The sequence below is a fragment of the Rhinoderma darwinii genome, chromosome 9 (assembly GCF_050947455.1).
Source record: "Rhinoderma darwinii isolate aRhiDar2 chromosome 9, aRhiDar2.hap1, whole genome shotgun sequence".
NCBI lineage: Eukaryota > Metazoa > Chordata > Amphibia > Anura > Rhinodermatidae > Rhinoderma > Rhinoderma darwinii.
The window spans coordinates 31,066,093-31,093,076 of record NC_134695.1 but is presented as its reverse complement, the minus strand read 5'-3'; the positions used below and the strand labels follow the sequence as shown (position 1 = coordinate 31,093,076).

Here is a 26,984-nt window from a genome sequence, read left to right as displayed (position 1 = left end):
TAATTTTTTTTTACTACTTTTTTTTCCTCTGCATTAACAGCATTTCATATATGTATACGCTATATGGCTGCTAGTTGCCCATGACTGGGACATCCATTGTCTTTCATCTATCCGTTAATGTTTATATGGCTTGTTGTTTGAATTCATTGATTACTACTATTATAGTGGGATGTTTGGGATGTATGTTTTAACCCCTTAGGGACACAGCCTATTTTCACCTAATGGACCAGGCCATTTTTTTTTAAATCTGACGTGTCACTTTATGTGATAATAATTGGAATACTTTTATTTTTTTCAAGCGAGATTATTTTCTTGTACACATTGTATTTTACGTTAGTGGTAAAATTTGGTCGATACATTCAGTGTTTATTTGTGAAAAATACCAAAATCTAGAGAATTTCTAAATTTAAATATATCTACTTGTAAAACAGATAATACCACACAACACAACATAGTTACTAGTTAACATCGCCCATATGTCTACTTTATGTTGCCATTGTTTTTTGAACATTGTTTTGTTTTTCCAGGACGTTACAAGGCTTAGAACTTTAGCGGCAATTTCTTACATTTTCAAAAAAAATTAAAAACGCTATTTTTTCAGGGACCAGTTCAGTTCTGAAGTGGCTTTGAGGGCCTTATATATTAGAAACCCCCTATAAAACACTCCATTTTAAAAACTGTAGCCCTCAAAGTATTCGGAACAGCATTTAGAAAGTTTCCTAACCCTTTTGGGTTTCACAGGAATTAAAGCAAAGTGGAGGTGAAATTTACAAATGTATTTATTTTTTTGCAGAAAATCTGTTTTGATTAATTTTTTTCTGTAACGCAGAAGGTTTTAGGGCATGCCCAGACGTGGCGGATTTCTGCAGACACTGTCCGCATCAATGCCGCACATAATCCGCGTTGCGGATTACGCTGCGGATTTTGCCCAAGTGCTGCGGATTGCGTTGCGGATTTAGGTGCGGATTTCCAAAGCAAGTCTTCCAAAAAAGGCACTGACCTCATTTGTGAGGTCATTTCCTATGAGCACGTGCTGGACACACCCATGGCATGTATAAGTGTGGCCACAAGGAGAAGTGAATCTGCCTGGAGAAGTATACTAGTCCGAAGTGTTGGCCAATGGCTGACATTCAGGAGCGACCAATTCACTTACACCGACAAAATTTGATTCTGCTGCTGCGCACCATAGTGAGCATTGTCCGTCGTTGGCAATGGCAACGTGTACGTAATATTTTGTCAACTACACACGTCCTAGGCCAAAGTATATGTTTCTGTCTGCTAATGATATAGTAACATGTTTCTTGGATTTCACTATCATTTTTATCACGCAGGTTGAGTAAAGAGGCCGTGTCCGACTGTGGGTTGACCCTTTGGTTGCTGTAAGATCAACCAAAGGTCATTTTGCACTTCTTTATCGCGATCTAAGAAGGTATATATTTAGGATACAATCTTTCATTGTCACTGCCCCTGAGGTTCTGTTGGGTAGGCCAGTCGTGGTGTACGAGTTCGACATATGTTCTCTGATTTTTTAGGGACTTCTGAAGGGGCAGTGCCTTTGCAATACTCCTGTGTTGGTGGTGTGCAGCCTACCCAGCAGTAATCCGTCTCATGTCCAAACAGTAGGCTATTCTGTCAATGATACTCCTATGGATTGCTAAATTGTCTGTTGGATGTGCTTCCTTTGAAATTAAAAAATGCACGATGATTCAGATTTGGCCTAAGTGTGTGTATTTGAGAAATGACATGTCTGAAAAGTGAGTATGATGTTCAGGTTGCCTTTCTTTGTTCAGCACACCATAGCATATCAAACCACACAGTATGTCCTTCATGAAAGCGACCACACCGTGAACATTCTGTATCGTCCCCTTGATGCCCTTCCACATTTTGTCGCCCACACATTAAAAACGGCAAAGACACAAGGCAGAGTCAGCAATTTAACTTAAATTTTATGACACGTCAACACATCACAAATAGACGCCCTGAGAACAATCAGGGATGAACTTGGACCATAAATACTCCCACAGGTACATTAGCGACCAACAAAAACAGAAAACCTAATGCAACGTATGGTAGCGAGGAGGGGTCAATTGGGGAAACGAAGAGGGGACAGAGGAGGAGGTAGTGGTAGGAGGCATGTATGCCGCAGAGGTGGGAGGATGAATGTGAAGAGGTGGGAGAGAGGAAGAGTAAGAGGTGGGCAAAGGGTTTGGGACATTGGGGTATGGACGGAAAGAGGAACCAGAAGGATGTCCATGAGACCAGGGGGAAAAATATGGATCGGGCTGCAGTGAGGGTGCAGAGGCAGGAGGTGGGGCGTGCGGCACAGCGGCAGACGGGTCAGCCCTACGCCCAGTCAACGTGCGCAGGTGGAATATTATATCGGCCACATCGGGTAGGGGCTGGGGGGCTTCAAATATATCAGCCAGCGCATAGGCACAGGTCATATATGCCGTCCGCCGAGTTTTGTCCATACCGCGACAGCGGCCAGCAAGGAAATAACCAAAATTGTGGTACTCATCCTCGGCCTCCACCCTCCGAATCATTGTTAGGGCTTGTGCCTCCACCGTGTTGGTCGGTTCCGGTGTGGCCACGCGCTTTCGCCCACCCACTCGTTGCCTATGATGGGATGGTCCTGCCGGGGGAGCTGGAGAGGTGTGGTCACGAGGAACTGCTGGGGCCGGAGTTGACTCATGGGGCACATCTTCCTCAGTCATGTCCCCCACCACATTGGCAGACGATGCTCCCAAGGGCTCCTGCTGCACCTGGGCAAGGGCACTCACTTGCGGCGGGCGAGGTGGTACATTGCCCTGAGATCTGCAAGCAAAAAAAAGGGCACAGAGTTTTGGAAATGTTAACACATTTCTCTGACAGTTTGTCAGTCGCAAATCTCGTTAACATTGCCGTTTGCCATTCTACACACACACACGATCGGACAACAAGCTTGGGGGTGGAAACTAAAGACTCATTCTCTTCAGGAAGAGAATGAGTTACATAAGCAACGCAGAGTGATATGTCATAATGTGTAAGGTCAAGGGACATTTTAGTGACGACAGTGGCAAAAGCCACACAAACATGTCCACTGTAATCGACAAAGGAGGGAAATTGAAATCCGATTGATTGTAATCACGTGGTTCATGCGCTCCCTTTTAACCCAGGTGTGTGTGCAAATAGAGACTTACGTTCGTAGCTCCCTGCACGGAATCAGGAAAGCAAGTTCCTCATAGTGGGCAATCGTTGTGCAACGTGCCGGAGAGGAGCCACTTGCAGGTGTTCCGGAAACGGTCGCGGACTGTCCGCCATCTGTTGCGCACATCATTTTCTGGAAAAGGAATGATGTTTGAAAATTAGGGCATAGGGGATGAAGTAAGGTGTATCCAGAGCAATCGCTTCAAATGGCCTGTCCTGAGGATAGACCATCAATGCAACCACATCATTGGGTCAGAACTCGACTAGCCAGTGGTTATGGCTACAGCTGGGTTCCCACGACCTCTTTCCATCCGAAATGTAGGCATTTTACGGATATAATGACGCATGCCGAGACGGCTCCAATACGCTGGCAAACATCTGGCCATTGATTTGAATGGGCATATGTTTCTCAACGCTTTTAAGACGTACTTTCTGTCGTAAATTGGTGTGCCAAACGCACGATTTAGGGACGTAAATAGTCCATGTGAACATACCCTTACAGTTGGAAGAAAGTGGTCAACAACTTCGCACGTGGCATAGTGACATGACAGTTGGTGTATGGTTTAGCTAGCCAGGAAAGGCCAAAGTTTTGAAGTGAATTTTCAGCATTCAAATGATGCAAAACAACGTTAGCATACAGTGTTTTAAACGATCTTCATTACAAACTATATGCAAACTTACCAATCTCTCCCTGCTCTCTCTCCAGCATCCCATCCCACTCGGGGTACAGACCGCGACACACGTAGGTCCATGCGTCCTCACGTGCATTCCGGTCACTATACCCAGCACTTGAGGTGTCCCAGATTTCTGGCCTATTATGCACCTACAAAATAAATACACAGTGCATATTGCAGTTTGCTTGGTACTCAGGATTAACATTGGATCTGTTACATGTTGATCTGCCTTAAAATATGTACATACTGCAGGTGCTGCTAGTGTTAAACCATACATACTAGTCCACTTGAAACAACATGACATTAACATATACATGTACTTACCAGATTTATCAGGGCGGAAACTTCCATGTCCATCCGTCTATATCTAGCCATTGCAGCCTTGGTTCAGAGTTTTCTGTCTCCTCTAGTAAATTCCTGTCAGGCTGCAAGCCAAAAATGGCGGCTTCCTTTCCTCTACAGAATGATGTCATATCCTGCTCCTGCTGGAAATCCGCACCGCAACACACCCGAAATCCGCACCACACATAACATGTGCGGACTTCATTGCGGAATTTAGAATCTTCATTGAAGTCAATGGAGAAATTCCGCAATGAGTCCGCAACCAGTCCGCCACAACTCCGCAACATCCCTTGCATGCTGCGGACACCAAATTCCGCACCGCAGCCTATGCTCCGCAGCGGAATTTTACGCATCGTCTAAACGAACCCTACTAAATAGAAGTGGAAGTCAATGGAGAAACGGCTCCGCTGCGGATTAACGCTGCGGAGTGTCCGCAGCGGAATTCAAGAGCAATTCCGCCACGTGTGGCCATGCCCTTACAAGAGAAACACAACTCCATATTTATTGCCCAGATTCTGCAGTTTTTAGAAATATCCCACTTGTGGCCCTAGTGGGCTACTGGACTGAAGCACCGGCCTCAGAAGCAAAGAAGCAAATCCTAGTGGATTTTGGGGCCTCCATTTTATTAGAATATATTTTAGGCACCATGTCAGGTTTAAAGAGGTTTTGTGGTGCCAAAACAGTGGAACCCCCCCCCCCCCCAAAAAAAATACACCATTTGGAAAACTACACACCTCAAGGAATTTATTAAGGGATATAGTGAGCATTTTAAACCAACAGGTTTTTTTTGCTGAATTTAGTGGAATTAGGATGTAAAAATGAAAATCTAAATCTTTTCCAATAAAATGTAGAAATCTTCAATATTTACAAGGCATAAAGGAGAAAAAGCATCCCGACATTTTAAAAGCAATTTCTCCTGATTATGACAATACCCCATATGTGGTAATAAACGGCTGTTTGGACCCACGGCAGGGCTCAGAAGGGAAGGAGCACCATTTGGCTTTTGGAGCTCAAATTTTGCAGGAATGGTTTGCGGCGCCAGGTCAGATTTGCAAAGCCCCTGTGGGACCAAATCTGTGGAAACCACCCAAAAGTGACCCCATTAGGGAAACTACACCCCTGAAGGAATTTATCGAGTGGTATAATGAGCATTTTAACCCCACAGTTTTTTTGCTGAATTTAGTGGAATTATGCTGTGAAATTTTCAATTTTTACAAGGAAAAAATGAGAAAAAGCACCCCAACATTTGAAAAGCAATTTCTTCCGATTACAGCAATACCCCACATGTGGTAATAAACTGTAGTTTGGACTCACGGCAGGACTCAGAAGGGAAGAAGCACCATTTGGCTTTCAGAGCTCAAGTTTTGCTGGAATGGTTTTCGATGTCATGTCGCATTTGCAAAGCCCCAGTGGGACTTAAAAACGTGGAACCCCCCAAAAATGACTTCATTTGGGAAACGAAAGCCCTCAAGCAATTTATCGAGGGGAACAGTAAGCATTTAGACCCCACAGTTTTTTTTGTAGAATTTAGTTGAATTAGGCCATGAAAATAAATAGCAACATTTTTTCCACTAAAATGTTCAAATTTTTCATTTCTACAAGGGTTAAAGGAGAAAAAACTGCTCAACATTTGTAAAGCAATTTCTCCCGATTATGGCAATATCCAACATGTGGTCATAAACTGCTGTTTGGATACACAGCAGGTCCCAGAAAGACAGGAGCGGTACTTGGCAATCAGATTTTGCTGGAATCTTTTTTGGGTGCCATGTTGCATTTTCAAAACCCTGAGGTACCACAGTACAGTGCAAGCCCCCAAGAAGTGACCCCATTTTAGAAACTACACCCCTCAAGGCATTTATCATTTCCCTGGTCATATGACAGGGCTCAGAAGTGAAGAGCACCATGCGCATTTGAGGTCTATTTTGATGATTTTCACACTATTGGTCCACAATTGCCGGGCTCTGAGGTCAAATAGTAAAACAAATCCCCAAGTAGTGACCCCTATTTTGGAAACTACACCCCTTAAGGCATTTTAAGGGGTGTAGTGATCATTTTGACCCACAGGTGTTTTTTTCATTCAAAATTAATGCACAGCAGATGGTGCAAAGTGGAAATTGCAATTTTCCACTGATATGCCATTTTAGTTTACAATATGTTGTAACAAGGACAAGGGACATTCTCTACGTCTAGAGGAATAGAGTTTCACGATCATCAAAGTTGGGGATTCTTTACTTTGAGAGCAGTGAGACTATGGAACTCTCTGCACAGGATGCTGTGATGGTTGATTATTTGAACAAGTTCAAGAAGGGCCTTGATGCCTTTCCTGAAAAATATAATATTACAGGTTATGAGTACTAGATTCTGGGGATGGGACATTGATTCAGGGATTTTTTCTGTGTCACGATCCATGGGTATGGGGACCCACTATTGCGCACCGCCAGAGCAACGGTACCTTTAATAGTCCAGACAGTAATAGGGGCTCAGCACAGATGAACTTGCAGACACCAGACATGGTGTATATCAACAGGCATGACAGGTGGCACAACACGACTCCAACACTCTAAGGCCGTTACATTCTGATTGCCATATTTGAAGTCAGGGAGGATTTTTTCCCCTAATGAGGCAATCTGCATCAACCTCATGGGGGTTTTGCCTTCATTTGGATTAACACGGTAGGATAATAGGTTGGACTTGATGGACCTGTGTCTTTTTTTCAACCTTATGAACTTTGTAACTATGTGATGGAATTGTTTCCTTTAATTGTTTATATATATATATGCAAATGTATTTTGTTATAAATATTTTGCATGGGACCTGCTATTTATTCTAGAATAACCTGGCCAGGTGATTTTATGTGGTTTTTAATGGGTGTACTAGTTTTGTAAATATATGTTTAAGGCAATAGCCTGGAAAAAAGTACTTATGTAGACTTAAATAAACTAATTTTTTTTTATACCTTAATGTGTGCTGAGTATGTCCTGAAATGTATATTTTTAGTTTCTTGAGTTTTTTCATTTCAATCGTTTTTATTGAGGTTTTTCATATGGAAATAAGACACAAACATAGTATGCATAAAATACATAAAGTTCAGTCACATACATCTCAATAAAGCAAAAGAAAGCAATATCATTGTGAACTTATTGAAATAACAACAAAGAACAAGAAAGGAAAAATAAAGTGCAGCAAAGCTAGAGATTACAGTCATTATCCATATATATTTATACATATATGCATATAAGGACATGCCGAAATTAAAATAAACACAGCATAACAATGCACATGATTATGACAGAAAAACCAGCTCATTAATATTTATAGAAAGTACTGTTAAACCAAGGGTTCCACAAAAGGTTGAATTTTAAGAACGAGGAATTACCTAAGGCTATTATTCTTTCATATGCATATGTCGTGTTAAGTAAAGATATGAGTTCATCAAGTGAAGGAGCATCAACCTCTTTCCAATGTCGCGTGATAACTAGCTTTGCCAGAACAAGGATTTTTCAAATCAAGCATCTCATATTAAGAGGGAAAATATCCAGTTCAAGATATAGTAATGCTACTTGAGGAGAATACGAGAATGGACAGTGAAATATTTGCACCAAAAGCTCAAATACTTTGGCCCAAAACCTGTCCAGCTTGGGACATTGCCACAAAATATGGAAAAGAGTACCTATGTTGCCACAACCCCTCCAACATACAGGCAGTGACTCAGGGTACATCTTATGCAAACGGTCAGGAGTGAAGTAACATCTCAAGGAAGTTTTAATTGCTGCTTCTACATGTTGAATACATGGAAGAGCATTATGTATGAGTTTGAAGGAGGCCAACAATGCTGCGTAATCAAATGACAGACCCAAGTCTCTTTCCCATGACTTAAGCAGGTGAAATTTAGTGAAAGAATAGTGAGAATTAATCGTGTTGTTATATGGGTTTTAAACCCTTAACTCGTCTGGAAAAATGGCCAAATAATTTAAAGTTGCATGAAGCATCAAAATTGTTGTTGTTCATAATGCAGTGTTTTATTTGTAAGTACTTAAAAAAGTCAGAGTTAGATAAAGAAAATTTAGACTTGAGATGGTCAAAACTCACCAACTGATGGTGTTTCTTGAGCTTTTTATACTAGCAAGAGAAGTCCCTTAGTAAAAATTATGGTTATACCTCTGAAGTCAAATGTCAGTTCTTGTAAGAAACTGGGTGAGGGGTATCACAGCAGGTGTCCTGTAAGGTTCAACTAGACAAAATGGGGCAGAGTCTCCTTAAGGGCTGTCCTAGAAGTAAGCTTTCTGCTATGAAAGAGAGGCAGGATCCCACAGTAAAGGGACAGACTGTCTTATGGAAGTCCTTGTAAAAAAAGAGAGCTATGCTCTCCAGGAACTCATAGGGCATATAGGTAAAGTGGGTACCTCTACTCAAAAACCAGGGAGCTCGTCTCAAGTGCAGGCCAATAAAAATTGAGGCAATACCCCATGCCACTTACTTACTGTTATTCGAGGCACAGGGGGGTGCACAATAGAGCCTCAGTGACATTCAATGATGGTACTTCCATCATGGATAGGAATGGGTCACCTGGCAAATGACCAGTAGACCGGGTCTTGGTGTCTCCCAAACTGAGGTGGATGCGCTAGGGATCCAGGTGCAGTACAGCCGTTGAAACAGGTGTCCATTTCTGCCCCCTCTCAATTTGGTGGGCTGGAGATCTAGGTCCTTGCCTTGTCCACGTGGTCGGTCTCTTTAGCTCTGTCTGGTCACAGAAGGTAGACAGTGAGACCACAGTAGCAGCGGTATATAGAAGAGGCAATCCTCAGTGGGTGGTGCCATAGGATGCTCCAGCAGTGGCTCCAATATAGGTTGAGGTTCCGGACGCTTTGTAGTTCGCAAGGCCGCGGGTGGCAATATCGGCCAAAATGCACAGTAAAAGCATCAAAATGCTCCTAAGGCGGTTTAGGGGACCCGATCCAGGCTAGTGACAGGAGAGACCTGCAATAAGAAGGAGGATTCTGGCATATAGAAGGCTCTCACAGCAGAGCTCAGTGGAGACACGTCCAGTCAGCACAACATCCAAGCCATGCCCCCCACCTTTAGCCTTTCTAAGTGAAAACTGTATATGCTAAAACCAGTTCCTGGGGTACACTATTCCACAGCTCTTACAGTAAGGGCTTGCTGCCTCTAGAGATTGAACCTTTTTTCTCCAGATCAAGGGAGTGCCCTCTCCTTTGAGGGGATTTTACATGGAACAACTTTTGTCACTTTTATGTACGAGACCGTTATATATTTCTAAATAAAATAATGCTGAACTCTGATTAGCTGCAATGTGCAACACTGACATTTTGTCTACACCATTTTTTTACATTTAGGAAGCACATTATGTGAAGAGAACTGCTGCGTCTCAAGCTAGCCATACATTAAGAATTTCATACGACTGATTTCTCAACTACTTGTCGTTCACGGTTGGCCTGTAAAGGTTGTTATTTTGGATGACAATCCCATATGTTAAAATGACAAATTGCTGATCAATCTCTGCCTTGATATATGGCATGGTTTGGACTTTTATTAATGGTATGCAGATCTATCGCTTGGTTTGAACAAACAAAAAAATCCAACATGGCAGATACATTTTCCACAGATATTTTTCTTTGGTTGGTGTCTGTCACGCTCATTCATGTCACAATTAGGGGCCAACAGTCGGCATAAAATGGTTTAAATCGTCCTTTTCGGCAGTCCAAAATTTCTAGTGTATGACCAGTTTACTAGACTCTGGACACTCCCCCTTGAGACAAATAAAATATGAAATTGAACATACATTCTAAATGTTAGATATCAAAGGATAGTTTAAAAAATTAGTCTGCAACCATGTTTTCAGGACAAGTTACACGCAATGTACATAAATTCATATTACAAACAAATTTGTTACAATATGTTCTGTCAGTATAGCCTAAAATACCTAAAGTATTAAGAGGTTAAACTAATTTTAATATCTGTAACAGATTGAAGACCATTACCTTTCAATTAAAACCATCAATGGAAAGTAACATATTGCATACTATTTGATTAGTTATGCTTCTTGTAGAATGTATATGGAGAGGCTAAATTTTGGATATTTGTATTTGTAGAAAACTGATAAGGAAAAATCCAGACCTACAAATCAATTTTGCAAGAATTACCGATTACCTAGAAGATTTTACAGGAAGTTACCAAGGACCTTGTGGTAATTGTACATTTTAATAACATTATATGTTTCTTCTAATGAGAAGGTTTGTAATTTATGAGGATGGCAATTCAAAGTCATTAGTTAATTCACACATAGAGGTTTCTAATATAGAAGATGTTTAACCACATGCTTGAGCTGTATACAAATGGAAAGAATTGTGTTAAACCAGGTTCACATAGAGCATCTTGTTGACATTTTTGCCTCTGCAGTACTTAATTTACCCTGTTTATCATATGTGGATTGTTAAATCCAGGTACGAACACACTGGGCGTAAACTGCGTATTTTCCACAACTTAATTAATTGCGGAAAATCCGCAGCGTAGTACAGTAGCAGCAGTGAACACACAGCGAAAAAAATCTGCAGAAAAATCGTTCATAAATTGACCTGAGGTACAGTTTTTTTAAGCCATAGCATGTTAATTTATGTTGCAGAATCGCTGCTCTTCTGTTGTAAAACCCGCAACAAAGAGCTATGTGTTGCAACTTTTGCGGTGGACACATTGCGATTCTGCTGCAAAAATCATAAATGGAATAAAAAAGATTTTTGGTGCTTTAAAATTAATTAAAAAAGTTTATACCTACCCCCAGCCGTTATCCTAGCGACACAATCCTCTATTCTGAGCACTGCCTGGCCTCCTGGGATGACGTGTCATCCCATGTGACTGCTGCAGCCAATCGAAGGCTGCAGCAGTCACATGGACTACAGTGTCAACCCAGGAGGCCAGGCTATGCTCAGAAGAGAGGGACGCATCGCCATGACTACGGCCAGGGTAAGTATAGACCTTTTTCTTTTATTCCTGCAGTATTTCCGCAGCATATCCACCCAGTGTGTTTGTATCCTCCTAAAGCCTGGCTCTCAAGGCTTGAGAAAGACTGTTCACTCACTATGGGTCCAAACGTCACCATTTTGTGCTGGATATTAGACAAATAAAATTTAATCTTAGATTCAATATCTGGAGACGTGTGCTGTTGTCCAACCACCAGCTTTTGAATATCCACAGGATATGTCATAAATGTCAGATAGATACGGGTCCCAACTCTGGGACATGCACCTATCTCTAGAAAGGGGCCCCCTAAACACCGTTCTACCACTCGGTGTTGTGGCTGATGCATGTGATTCACAACCATGAATTACGGAAACAGCGTAGCTGGCTGATTACCAGCGTCCATTACTAAGGTGGGGCTTAATGTTAGCCGATGAAAAGATTAGCACTAACATCCATTATTACCTCGGTAACCTCCGCCACCAGGGGTACCGGGAAGATCCGGGTGCGATCCAGTACCTGACCATCTGTGGTGATGGCCGGGCAGCGGGGAGGCCGCAGGCTGGTACTATTAGGATGGAAAAAGCCAGAAACTATGGCCCTTCCTACCCTGGTAAAGCTAGTCTGCTGATATGTTGTACCTGGCTGGTTATGAAAATAGGGGGGACACCACATAGTTTTTCCAAATTTGCTTTTAAAAAATTACGTGGGGCACCCACATTTTTTATAACCAGCCAGATACAACATAGCAGCAGCAGGCTAGCATTACTAGGGTGGGAAGGGCCATGGTTTTTGGCCTTTTCCAGCCTAATAATACCATAATACTACCATAATACAAGCCTGCGGCCGCCCCAGTACCTGGCCATCACTACAGATGGTCGGGTACTGGATCACAGCCAGCTCTTCTCGCTACCCCTGGTGGTAGTGGGTACCAGAGTAATAATGGGGGTTAATTTTAGCCTCTGCACCAGCTAACACTAAGCCCCACCTTAGTAATGGATGCTGTCAATCAGCCAGCGGCCATTACTAAGGCGGTAGTAATAAAGTTTAAAACAATACAAAGACATAGAAAAAATATTTTCTTTAAATAAAAAAACCACACAACCCTCATTAACCATTTTATTGAAAATAAAAGAAGACGTCATCGAAGGAGCCCTCGAATCCTACGTAGTCTAACAACCGAACCTGTAAAATAAAACACAAACACAAAAAACCCCAATAGAAACACATAAAAAAGCAAAACAATTATCATACTTACCTTTCCTCGGTCCGTGACAGTTAACAAAGCAGTGACAGCTGTAAGCTGTCATTGGTTAGTTTACATCACGTGATCCCAGTTTATCTCTGGGTCATTGGCCTACTTTTAAAAGTAGGACAATGAACTGAGGTTACCGGGCACCATGTGATGTAAACTAACCAATGACACCTTAGACTGTCACTGCATAGTTTACTGATGCTTGTAAGGGGCACAGAATGAACCCGAGATGTGCCAAAATTTTGGTGCATCTCGGGTGCGTGCGCCGCTGAAAAAAACTAGTGCTGGACTCCTTCAGATAGTGCCTACGCTAGGAGTTATTAGCGGTCATTCACCTACTTTCAAAATGTGTGATACTGTCTGCTAGGCCCTGTATCTAAGCCTACCACATGGTAGGCTTAGATACATGGCCCATGTGTGATCCTGTCTGCCTACCACAACGTAGGTTTAGATACAAGTGTCAGCCGATAGGATCACACCATGTGTGATCCTGTCTATTAGGCCCTGTATATAAGCCTAGCACCTTGTAGGCTTAGATACATGGCCCATGTGCGATACTGTCTGTTGGACCCAGTATCTAAGCCTACCACAAGGTAGGCTTAGATACAAGGCCCAGCAGACAGGATCACACCATGTGTGATCCTGTTTGCTGGGACCTTTATCTAAGCCTACCACGTGGTAGGCTTAGATACATGGCCCATGTGTGATCCTGTCTGCTGGGCCCTGTATCTAAGCATACCACATGGCAGGCTTAGATACAGGGCCCATATGTGATACTGTCTGTTGGACCCTGTATCTAAGCCTATGATGTAATTCATGATGTGGCAATGCAGGATTGGTCCCTAAATCGATCCTCTATATGCATAACAATGAGCTTAGAGAGCCACACCCCTCTAACATTTCACCACAGAACTGGTCGATTTTCAATACCACTGTGATTGGACAAGAGATCTGACTCCATTTTGAACTGCCTCTGTGCCACAGTTACCATAGTAATTGCAGTCCAGTGGCCCATCAAAAGAACAAAGGTATATACATACAATAAAAATCTGTTTACAATTTTGTAAGATCTCCCTTTTACATGTGCATGAGGTCTTAGTCTGTTTTTAGATTCTGGCAACATAGTTCTAATGTACAACATTCTAATGCCTTTGGGATCTATTAATTAAGTAATTCCAAATAATTATAATATATGTTATTTTTAATTTTAGGAGGCTTTTCTGAGACATATGCTGCATTATGTGATTACAATGGCTTTAATTTACGAGAAGAGATACAGTGGGTACGTTTATTTTTGCTTAGTACTACAACTTATTTTGTGGAAAATCATCAGTTCATTAATACTATTTACAACCAAGTTCTCATTATCATCACATCATGTTTTTGTCCTATGTTTAGTGTATATGCTAGGAAAGTTCCGAGCGTAGACGCTAAACGTGTCCATAGGGCTATATTAGCCCGACAGACAGCTAAAGAGTGTCCCTTTGGCCTCTGTCGAGCTGCCATGTCGGTATACTTTTTTTTGAAGTATAGAATAGACTTTAGACTAGGCTGTTCCATATAACGGGAACCTGGAAAAAGAAGTATACTGCATGGCATATTTTTTTTTAACATGGGAGCCTATGGGTGATGTATTCCACTGTGTGGCATACATCACAGGCATCCCTTAAACATATATGTCATAAGCTTTTTAATAGCTTTTCATGAAGTATGTGTGAGCCAAGTAGATTTATTTTTAGTATAATAAGGCAGTCTCAGAATAACAATAGTTAGTATTTATTTCTTCAATAATAATACAATTTCCAATGTCCAACTTATCGCATAACTAATTTTATAGAGATTATATACTCCAGAGCATTTTCGACGATCTGGCCTGGGATTCTGCTTCTGGAGAAGCCTCTGTACACATAAATCGACAGTGACATCAGGGGCTCCTCCTGAAGTGGAATCACCGGCCAGAGCATTAACAACACTCTGGCCGGTGATTCCGCTCTTGGAGGAGCTCCTGGCGTCACTGTCCATATTTGGACAGTGACGTCAGGGGCTGCTCCTGGAGCGGAACCCCCGACCAGAGCGTTGCTGGCGGTCTGGCTAGGGACTCCGCTCCTGGACAAGCCCCTGACATCACTACCCATGTATGGACAGTGACGTCAGGGGCTCCTCCAGGAGAGGAATCCCTGGCCAGAGCATCGGCAACGCTCTGGCTGGGGATTCCACTCCGAAAGGGAGCCCTAAAGGCGCTACCTACAGAGAGGCAAAATCAGGGAGGGGGTTTGTGTGGCACTGCCAGGGAGGGGGCTGTGTGGCACTGCTAGGGAGGGGGCTGTGTGGCACTGCCAGGGAGGGGGGCTGTGTGGCAATTCCAGGGAGGGGGGCTGTGTGGCACTACTAGGGAGGGGGCAGTATGGCACTACCTGGGAGGGGGGCAGTGTGGCACTACCTGGGAGGGGGGCAGTGTGCCACTACCTATGAGGGGGGCACTGTGACACTACCTACAGGGGGCACTAAACATATGGGGGCACAAATTTGGGGCCTAACTTCTATATGGGGACATAAACAGGGCCTAACGTCTATATGGGGACACAAACTGCAGTTTTCTGCCATTTTATTGCCGCCGTGACTTCCTGGAGCCGGCTCTGGTGAAGACATAGAGGTTGAGTCACAGTTACCAGATGTGACCACAGATATCAACTTGGGTTCGAGACCCACCGAAGTCAAATGCAACAAAAACAATTACGACATTACAGAGCCAGAAAAGGTTGTACCTCAATCACCAGACAATAAGTGAGAGATCTGACTGGGTTTAAACAGCAGGCACGATGGCCTTTTTATAAACAGCTATTCAGCAATAGAGGAGCTCACTTATGCTAACGCCAATACGTATGTATATATACGTATAGCGGCTGCTATGGGGCATGCATTATAGCTGAATGGCCGGGCAGGTTCCGTCCCCGAACATTCAGCGCCTTACAAGGACGCTGATTGGCAGGGCAAAATTACTTGCCCCGCTAATCAGTGTCTTTTAACGACACTAACGGTGCGATGACGTCACTGCACCGCTTCCGTTGGTGAAAGGCGCTGATTGACGGGGCAAGTCATTCTTCCCTGCCAATCAGTGCCTTTCAATGACGCTAGCAGCGCAATGAAGTCATTGCGCCGCCTGTGTCGTTCAGCCCCAGCAGACCTGCTCAGAAGAGAGCGGGTCTGCATTGTCACTGGACGACGTGAGAACGGGATCATGTGAGTATGTCAAGTTTTTGTTTTTTTCTAAAAAAATCCTGTGAGTGGCATTATCTATAGGGGGGGCTCTATCTACAGAGGGGGGGTCTATATGTGGGAATGTGGAGCACTATATACAGGGGGAGCTATATGTAGGGCACAATCTACAGGGGTGGGCTATATGTGGTACACTATAAACAGGGGTGGGATATATGTGAAGCACTATCTATAGGGGAGCTATTTGTAGGGCACTATCTACAGGGGTGGGCTATATGTGGTACACTATATGCAGGGGTGGGTTACCTGTGGGACACTATCTACAGGGGGGCTATATATAGGGCAATTTCTTGGTAAAACCGCGTCTCTCAGCATATCCTTACCATTGTGCGGGCCATGCTGGGAGCTGTAGTTGTATGCCGTACAAACCTATACGGCAGGGGTTGCACTAATTTGAGCTGTACTTGTTCTGGTGCTGTATATATGTACTGAGCTTGGTTCTGGGGCTGTATATATGTACTGAGCTTGGTTCTGGGGCTGTATATATGTACTGAGCTTTGTTCTGGTGCTGTATTTATGTACTGAGCTTGGTTCTGGGGCTGTATTTATGTACTCAGCTTGGTTCTGGTACTGTATTTATGTCAGAGCTTGTTTCTAGTGCTGTATTTATATACTGAGGTTGGTTCTGGTGCTGTATATATGTATTGAGCTTGGCTCTCGTGCCAAATATATGTATGAGCTTGGTTCTGGTGCTGTAATTATATAGGATATATTTATAATAACAAAATTGCAGGGAAGTTGGAATTGTTTTCAATTCATTGTATATTTAATGGGAACCTGTCCGGTAGTTTTAACGCCTTGAACCGCCATCATGCGCAAATACATGACCTGACAATATTTTCAAATGTTTGTTTTTTTCAGATGCAGTCAAATCTATAAAATCAACTTTTAACCCCTTCCCATCTCAAACAACTTTCAGATTTTCATTTTCATTTTTCCTCCCCACCTTCCAAAAGCCCTAACTTTTTTTAAATTCTTTATTTTATGATCTGAAAGGTACATTTTACAAAACAATAGTATATATATATATATATATATATATATATATATATATATATATATATATATATATATATATATAAGTATATATATATATATATATATATATATATATATATATATATACAGTGGAGGAAATAAGTATTAGATCCCTTGCTGATTTTGTAAGTTTGCCCACTGTCAAAGTCATGAACAGTCTAGAATTTTTAGGCTAGGTTAATTTTACCAGTGAGAGATAGATTATATATATAAAAAAAAAAAAAAAGAAAATCACATAGTCAAAATGATATATATTTATTTGCATTGTGCACAGAGAAATAAGTATTTGATCCCCTACCAACCATTAAGAGTTCAGCCTCCTCCAGACCAGTTACACGCTCCAAATCGACTTGGTGCCTGCATTAAAGACAGCTGTCTTACATGGTCACCTGTATGAAAGACTCCTGTCCACAGACTCAATGAATCAGTCTGACTCTAAGCTCTACAACATGGGCAAGACCAAAGAGCTTTCTAAGGATGTCAGGGACAAGATCATAGACCTGCACAAGGCTGGAATGGGCTACAAAACCATAAGTAAGACGCTGGGTGAGAAGGAGACTACTGTTGGTGCAATAGTAAGAAAATGGAAGACATACAAAATGACTGTCAATCGACATCGATCTGGGGCTCCATGCAAAATCTCACCTCGTGGGGTATCCTTGATCCTGAGGAAGGTGAGAGCTCAGCCGAAAACTACACGGGGGGAACTTGTTAATGATCTCAAGGCAGCTGGGACCACAGTCACCAAGAAAACCATTGGTAACACATTACGCCGTAATGGATTAAAATCCTGCAGTGCCCGCAAGGTCCCCCTGCTCAAGAAGGCACATGTACAGGCCCGTCTGAAGTTTGCAAATGAACATCTGGATGATTCTGAGAGTGATTGGGAGAAGGTGCTGTGGTCAGATGAGACTAAAATTGAGCTCTTTGGCATTAACTCAACTCGTCGTGTTTGGAGGAAGAGAAATTACTTCCTATGACCCAAAGAACACCGTCCCCACTGTCAAGCATGTAGGTGGAAACATTATATTTTGGGGGTGTTTCTCTGCTAAGGGCACAGGACTACTTCACCGCATCAATGGGAGAATGGATGGAGCCATGTACCGTCAAATCCTGAGTGACAACCTCCTTCCCTCCACCAGGACATTAAAAATGGCTCGTGGCTGGGTCTTCCAGCACGACAATTACCCGAAACATACAGCCAAGGCAACAAAGGAGTGGCTCAAAAAGAAGCACATTAAGGTCATGGAGTGGCCTAGCCAGTCTCCAGACCTTAATCCCATCGAAAACTTATGGAGGGAGCTGAAGATCCGAGTTGCCAAGCGACAGCCTCGAAATCTTAATGATTTACAGATGATCTGCAAAGAGGAGTGGGCCAAAATTCCATGTAACATGTGTGCAAACCTCATCATCAACTACTAAAAATGTCTGACTGCTGTGCTTGCCAACAAGGGTTTTGCCACCAAGTATTAAGTCTTGTTTGCCAAAGGGATCAAATACTTATTTCTCTGTGCACAATGCAAATAAATATATATATAATTTTGACAATGTGATTTTCTGTTTTTTTTTTTAATATATAATCTATCTCTCACTGGTAAAATTAACCTAGCCTAAAAATTCTAGACTGTTCATGTCTTTGACAGTGGGCAAACTTACAAAATCAGCAAGGGATCAAATACTTATTTCCTTCACTGTATATATATATATATATATATATATATATATATATATATATATATATATATATATATATATATATATATATAAATGTGTACACTATCATTCAAAAGTTTAGGGTCACTTAGAGATTTCCTTATTTTTGAAAGAAAAGCACAGTTTTTTTCAATGAAGGTAACATTAAATTAATCAGAAATACACTCTATACATTGTTAATGTGCTAAATGACTATTCTAGCTGCAAACGTCTGGTTTTTAATGCAATATCTACATGGGTGTATAGATGCCCAATTCCAGCAACCATCACTCCAGTGTTCTAATGGTACATTGTGTTTGCTAACTGTGTTAGAAGGCTAATGGATGATTAGAAAACACTTGAAAACCCTTGTGCAATTATGTTAGCACCGCTGTAAACAGTTTTGCTATTTAGAGGAGCTATAAAACTGACCTTCCTTTGAGCTAGTTGAGAATCTGGAGCATTACATTTGTGGGTTCGATTAAACTCTCAAAATGGCTAGAAAAAGAGAGCTTTCATGTGAAACTCGACAGTCTATTCTTGTTCTTAGAAATTAAGGCTATTCCATGCGAGAAATTGCCAAGAAACTGAAGATTTCCTACAACGGTGTGTACTACTCCCTTCAGAGGACAGCACAAAAAGGCTCTAACCAGAGTAGAAAGAGCAGTGGGAGGCCCCGCTGCACAACTGAGCAACAAGACAAGTACATTAGAGTCCCGAGTTTGAGAAATAGACGCCTCACAGGTTCTCAACTGGCAGCTTCATTAAATAGTACACGCAAAACGCCAGTGTCAACGTCTACAGTGAAGAGGCGACTCCGGGATGCTGGCCTTCAGGGCAGAGTGGCAAAGAAAAAGCCATGTCTGAGACTGGCTAATAAAAGGAAAAGATTAATATGGGCAAAAGCACACAGACATTGGACAGAGGAAGATTGGAAAAAAGTGTTATGGACAGACGAATCGAAGTTTGAGGTGTTTGGATCACACAGAAGAACATTTGTGAGACACAGAACAACTGAAAAGATGCTGGAAGAGTGCCTGACACCATCTGTCAAGCATGGTGGAGGTAATGTGATGGTCTGGGGTTGCTTTGGTACTGGTAAAGTGGGAGATTTGTACAAGGTAAAATGGATTTTGAATAAGGAAGGCTATCACTCCATTTTGCAACGCCATGCCATACCCTGTGGACAGCGCTTGATTGGAGCCAATTTCCTCCTACAACAGGACAATGACCCAAAGCACACCTCCAAATTATGCAAGAACTATTTAGGGAAGAAGCAGGCAGCTGGTATTCTATCTGTAAAGGAGTGGCCAGTGCAGTCACCAGATCTCAACCCCATAGAGCTGTTGTGGGATGAGAGCAGCTTGACCGTATGGTACGCAAGAAGTGCCCATCAAGCCAATCCAACTTATGGGAGGGGCTTCTGGAAGCATGGGGTGAAATTTCTCCCGATTACCTCAGCAAATAAACAGCTAGAATGCCAAAGGTCTGCAATGCTGTAATTGCTGCAAATGGAGCATTCTTTGACGAAAGCAAAATTTGAAGGAGAAAATTATTATTTCAAATAAAAATCATTATTTCTAACCTTGTCAATGTCTTGACTATATTTTCTAGTCATTTTGCAACTCATTTGATAAATATAAGTGTGAGTTTTCATGGAAAACACAAAATTGTCTGGGTGACCCCATGCTTTTGAACGGTAGTGTATATAAATATAAAAAGTACAAGACAATATACAGAGTGAACGAAGCAATCCAGTATGGCATTCTCACTTAGGAGTGTCAGAGGATATACCAATAACAATTAAAAATTGAAATCAGAATATCAAACAACAGCACGACCAGAAGGACTAAGAGAGAAGGGGAAAGAAGTGAGGAGGGAGAGGAGAGGGTGAGAAGAAGAGAAAGAAGCAGAAAAACAAAGGGGGGGGGGGGACAGGGAGAGTGGGTGGATGTAGTATACCAGAGAAGAGTATGCCACATCGCTACAAAGTACTGATAGTCAGGCTATTGATCAATACTCATTTCACGAAGGATGTCCTTGTATGAATCAGAGCATCGAAAGTCAATCCATTGAGCCCATATTTGGCAGAAATTATCATGTGAGTCATTAAGAGAAGAAGTTAAATCCTCCATATGCATGAGGTCATTGACCTTAGAAATCCAGAGGGACAGAGAAGGAGAAGAAGTATTTTTCCATTTTTGAGGGATAGAATGGCGAGCTGCCATCACTAAAAAGTGAAGCAGAGAATATTTATACATATCAACAGGAATGTCACAGTGATGGAGGAGGAAGAAAGCAAAGGAAAACCTCGCGGATCACCTTCTTAACTCCTTCCCAATATGGCGTAAGAATATAGCAGGACCAAAAGATGTGAAGGAGGGTACCATTCTCCAAACCACATCTCCAGTGAAGGGGAGAAACTGTAGGGAAGAAGCGGTGAAGACTAACCGGAACCCTGTACCAACGCCATATAGCCCCCCTGTAGATAACGCCATACAGCCCCCTGTAGATAATGCCATACAGCCCCCCCTGTAGATAACGCCATACAGCCCCCAACCACCCCCCCAAAAAAAATGGCCTATAGACTACAAAAGAGCTGTATCCCCTATCCACAGGATAGGGGATACATGTGTGATCGCTGGCAGCGATAAGGAGAACGGGGGACCGATAGTCCCCCGAAGTTCTTCAAGACGAACCTCGGACTTCCGGGGTCTGCGCAGATCAATAAAAATGAAAGGAGCGCTGGTCACACATGTGCACAAGCGCGACCGGTGCACAATTAATTTCTATGGAGCTGCCGACAGACCCCGGAAGTCCGAGGTTTGTCATGGAGAACTTCGGGGGACTTTTGGTCCCAGCGATCACACATGTATCCCCTATCCTGTGGATAGGGGATGCATGTCTTTTGTAGGAACAACCCCTTCAGTGGCGTCGCGCTGTAGCAGCCATAGCGGCTGCTAGCAGAGCCTCCGGCCATGGGGGGGCTTTGTGGCACTATATACAAGGGCTATGTGGAACTACTAAGGGGGGCTGTGCAGCACTACTAAGGGGCACTATCTGCTAGGGGGGCTGTATGGCACAATTGACAAGGGGGAGGGCTGTGGTGCTATCTACAGGGGGCTGTGTGTCGTTCAATCTACAGGGGTCTGTGTGTGGCACTATTTACTATGGGGCGGCTGTGTGGCACTATCTACTAAGGGGCGCTGTGTGGCACTATATACAAGGGAGGGCAGCTGTGTGGCACTATATACAGAGGGAGCTGTATGGCGCTATATACAGGGGCGCTTTATGGCCATATCTACAGTGGGGCTGTAAGGCACTATCTACAAGGGGGAGGTGGGGGGCGTTATCTACAAGTGGGGTGTGACACTGTCTACAGGGGGGGCTTTTTAGCACTGTCTACAGGGGGCTGTATGGCACAATCTACAGAGGGCACTATCTATAAGGGGGGCTGTGTGTGGCACCTGGGGGGGGCCCAGTCAAAAGTTTGCTATGGGGCCCAGACTTTCCTAGTTACGCCCCTATGTATATATATATATATATATATATATATATATATATATATATATGTTGTACATACTGTCGAGTACAGAAGTATTTATACCGGGACACAAATTTCAGAATTTAGCATAATATCATAATACCACCACAGTGGGTTTGAAGGAAAGCAATCAAAATGTGATTAAAGTGTAGACTTTCAGCTTTAATTCAAAGGACAAAAATAATTAACCGTGTGTGGAATTCCAGCTATTTTTGGCATAGTCCCTCCATATTTACATACTCGAAAGTAATTGGACAAACTAACATAATTATAATAAATAATATAATTATTTTTAATACTTGGATACAAATCCTTTGCAGTCTATGACTACCTGAAGTCTGGAAACTATGGACATTACCAAATGCTGAGTTTTCCCTTGAGATGTTTTGCCCGGCCTTTACTGCAGCCTCTTCAGTTGCTCCTTGTTTCAGGCCCCATAATTCAGACCCGTAGTCCACTACGCTATTGTAACAGAAGCATTACCATTGAAATCAATAGAATGCAAACGGAAGCTATGGTTTCCGTTTGGCTTTCGGTCCATTTGGTTCATCCGACGGAAAGGTCGAACGGAACCAATGAATGGAAGCCCAACGCTGATGTGAACAGGTCCTTACTTATGAGAGTGCCAACACTTTCAGTTCTTTACTATTTATAAAATTGAAAAAAACATTCTTGAATTTGCTTTATTCTCTGACATTAACTCTTTGTCTCCAGCTTTGCTGACTTTATTTGTTTTGTATATACTGTAGGTGTTTTTACTTGTTTTTATTGCATGTGTGTGCCAGAAGGAGGCATAATTTGAAGCTTCTTGGCCCAAAATCTGTAACAGGGCCCAACCTGTCATGGGCCATTTATAATGTGTAAAAGTGGATATTGGGTCTCTCAGAAACCAGGGATTGTGTGTGACTGCTAGCTCGGCACCCTCTATTGTTACTCCCCTGGTACCTGAGAAATCCCTAAGGAAATCTGCCCTAAGATTAGGACCCTTTTACTTTGGCAGATATACTGCCCATTAAAAGAGCGCCAATTGACAATACTGCAATAATGTTCAAATGGAGCAATGATCAAGCGTATGGGGATGAACGATCGTTAATACGATCATTCGTCCCACTCCATTTGCATCTTGTTTATACGGGGAGATGTGTTGCCGACAAGCGTGCATTGTTCTGGCCGCATAAAAGTTTAGACAGAACAACAAACAAAAATGTTTGCTCGTTCGTCGGCTGATCGCTGCCCTGTTTACACAGGCAAATATTCGGGAACGTTCGTAATTACGCATGTTCGTTCAATCATTGGCCCATGTGAAAGATCCTTTACTAAAAAGGACCTTCAGATTTTCTACTAAACACAAAGCACAAATTTTGAAGCTTTCTGTCCTTATTTTACAGCTGATAGCGTGCTGCATACTAATACAGAATTTCATCATTCTGCAGTTATTAACACTTTTAAAAAGCTTATTTGGGAAAATAGAACAAATTTAAGTTTATGAGAGAGGCGTCTAAAATTATGCGATGTATTATGCAATCTTTGAGTACTGTATAACTTGTTGAAAAATTTATGTATATTATTAAATATTTTTCAGGACATTGACAATATATATCATGGTCAAAAGTCCAGAGAGTTCAGATTATTAGACTTCATGCACTTGGATGCCCGGTAAGAAATATAAATAGATTTACTAAATGTATAATAAACTATTTTCTATTCTAACTTGAATTCTTTTTTTCTTGCACCTTTTACATAACTAGGCTATTTTCTTTAAAGCATATGCTTTAGGGTCTGATTTTTTCTTTATGCAAATTCTATGACACCATTATTGCTTTACTGCAAATGATTTGTCAGGTCCCGACTCCTCCCTTCCTCATTCCTATGACATAGGTATGTAAACAGAGCTAGAGAGGCATTGGATGGTGCACCACCTATAGCTACATTGTTCACTGGTGGTCATGGATTATTCCTATTAATGGTAATACTAGTTTCATACGGAAGGGCATGCCTATGCTTTTAAAAATAGTGTCTATACCCAAATAACAATAACAGCATAATAAACAATCATTTTTTTTATTGGCTGCAATAAAACACGTTCTTATGTACTATTAACCCCTTGCTGCCACAACCATTTTTCAGTTTTTCATTTTAGTTTTTTCTTCCCCACCATACAAAAGCCATATTTTTGTTTTGTTTTATAGCCATAGGAGTGCTTGTTTTTTGCAGAACGAGTTGTAGTTTTTCACTGCACCATTTATTGTACCATATAATCTACTGGGAAACTGGAAATTTTTTTTTGTTGTGGGGTGGAATGGGAAAAACACTGTGATTCCCCCATTGCTTTAGGGTTTCGTTTTTACCGCGTTCACCGTGCGGTAAAATCCACATGTTAACTTTATTCTGCGGGTCAATACGATTACAGCAATAACAAGTTTAAATATTTTTTTATGTTTTACTACTTTTACAAAGAAAAAAAAATTGTCCAAAAAAATTGTTTTGCGTCACCATATTCTGAGAGCCATTACTTTTATTTTTCTGTCGATTGAGCGGTGTGAGGGCTTGTGTGTTTTTTGGGAAGCTGCAGATTTTATTGGTACAATTCTGAGGTACATAAGGCCATTTGATTACTTTTTATTCTATTTTTGTGGGAGACAAGGTGACCAAAGAACAGAAAATCTGGAAAGTTTTTATTTACATTTTTTTACAACGTTCACTGTGCAAGTTAAATAATGTTACATTGTAATAGTTCGTACTTTTATGGACGCAGTGACACCAATTATGTTTATTTTCTTTCCTTTACATTTCTTTTGGGGCAAAATGGTTAAAGTTTTTTTTTTTAACTTGTAATATTTTTTTTGTACATAAAAAAACATTTACTTAACTGTGTCTTTACTTTTGTATATGTCCCCACAGGGGACTAGAACCAGCGATCATTAGATCACTTATGTATTGCATTATAGTGTGTTTTCTACCGACTCCTATTAAACCCTGCCCCTGACAGAGGAGAATGAAGACCCCCCAGGTGGCCATGACAACCATCAGCATCTTGTGATCGCGGCGATAGGTTGTCGGAGGGGGCCGCCCCCTCTTTCTAAAGATTTAGATGCCGCAGTCGCTATTGACAGCAACATATAAGGGGTTAAACTAGTGGAATCTACATAAGTCATCTCCGTTCCGCTCGTTACTTGGATGTATCGAATGTAACATACAACTGACACCCATTTGGTATGGAGCCGGCTCAGCCCGTGAGCACGCTCCATATTACCCATGCTGGCTATGATGTAACTGTATTTCATATGCTGGCAAGAGGTTAAATATTTTTGTTCCCTATTCATATGAGGGTGCTATATATATCCCATATTTTTCTATTTCACTATCCCCTCTCACAAGTAACTTGTATAAGACAAATATTTTGCTCTAACATCATGTCAGCCATGCATCTTATTTAACCATTTTGATTGCATTGGATGCTAAAGTTAAAAGGCTGTTTACATGGAACTGGCCATGACAAGATTCATTGCTGCCTAGCGACGGCTCTCTAGAGAACTGTGCGCTAGGCTGTGCTAGCCAGCCCAGTTGCCAATGATGAGGATAATTTTTATGTTAGTGCAATCAAAAAATATCAATGATAAATAATAGTGCACTCAAACTGGATAATTATCATTGATCATTCAAAAACGAATGACTCGAAACTATAATACTGTAAATGGGGCTTTACTTAAGCATAATTTTTCTGGTTTTAGTAAAGATACACATTGTATTATTATTTGTATACGTATCCATCGGATAGGTCATCAGTATATATATCATCGACACCCGGACCCCGCACCATTAAGCCGCTTCGGTGGCTTGCGGGCACCGGATGTTATGGCACATAAAGCTATGTACGGAGCCCGGAAGCAGTTGGCTCCGTACATAGCATAGCAGCCATGCTACAGAACTGCAGGTCTGCTCCTATTCACTTCAATAGGAGCAGAGCTGCTAAACTGCAGCTTGGCCGCTATACCGTGGCCGGAGCCAACTGCTTCCGGCATGTACGTCTGGTGCACTGAGGTACCGGACCAGCTGTGTCGGACACCCAAAGATCATGTGAATAGGTCATCAGTTGTCAGAAGGTGGAAAACCCCTTTAAATAGTACTCTATGCTGGAGGTCCCTATCCCCAGAAAACAGATGGAGTAGTAAAACATGATGCTATTTTATGCAAAAAAAACAAGAAAATTTTTATTGGTGTTCCATTTGCAAGAATTAATATTCCATTCTTAATTTTAGTGATGTGGCACTGGCAGTGGCTTCATTGTCATTCAACCAATGGTTCACAAAACTTCATTGTAAAGATATTCGTTTGGTAAGTATAATGTTGTAGAATGTCCTTGCAGTCTATGCTCACTGTGTGTCATTCTTATTTGCTTCTATGTGGCAGTATTTCAACATTACATGGCACTTTTATTGGTCGTATATTGTACTTCCTGCTATGCTGGCAAGAAAGCTCTTTTTGTTACAGGGCCCAATAACAAAATGAGTAAAGGGGACCCACTCCACAATAATCACCAAAAGCGGCATGCTCGTAGGAGAAATTAATGTGTATAAATTATGATTATAACTTTCTGTTTTTATGTCACATTTCTGGCCTCTCAAAGCTTTGCATTCAATTATCCACTTCAATCTTAAACCAGTGGAAGGCAAAAAAAATAAATCTTAAGATATGACCCAAATTACCATGAAAGATAAAAATGTCGAGATCAACATTAAAAGGTAGATTTTATTTATATTAGCATATGTGTCATTTTGTATAAAGAAAATATTCTAAGCCCACAGTAGCCTACATTTGAAAATGTTTTCCAGGGACACTTTGTGGTCCAGACAAATTGGGGTCTGCCCTAAAGACGGTATCCCCTACCAAGAGGTTCCCCCTGATTTTTTGCATACAAATAATTAATTTTGGAAAAATCTCATAACCACTATTTAGCATATACTGATTAGTTAGATTGATATAAAATTGACAAAAGAGTGATATA

The 26,984-nt window shown here is 41.8% G+C and overlaps 1 protein-coding gene across 1 annotated transcript in view; it reads left to right on the top strand.

The window, feature by feature from the left end:
- Positions 1–26,984, top strand: part of LOC142660307 (capping protein, Arp2/3 and myosin-I linker protein 3-like) — a 318,596-nt gene that overhangs the window by 112,801 nt on the left and 178,811 nt on the right. The window contains exons 6-9 of the mRNA XM_075836905.1: positions 10,313–10,407; positions 13,641–13,711; positions 23,562–23,635; positions 26,239–26,314. Of these exons, the coding sequence (XP_075693020.1) occupies positions 10,313–10,407; positions 13,641–13,711; positions 23,562–23,635; positions 26,239–26,314 (316 nt within the window). The remainder of the gene's footprint in view (positions 1–10,312; positions 10,408–13,640; positions 13,712–23,561; positions 23,636–26,238; positions 26,315–26,984) is intronic.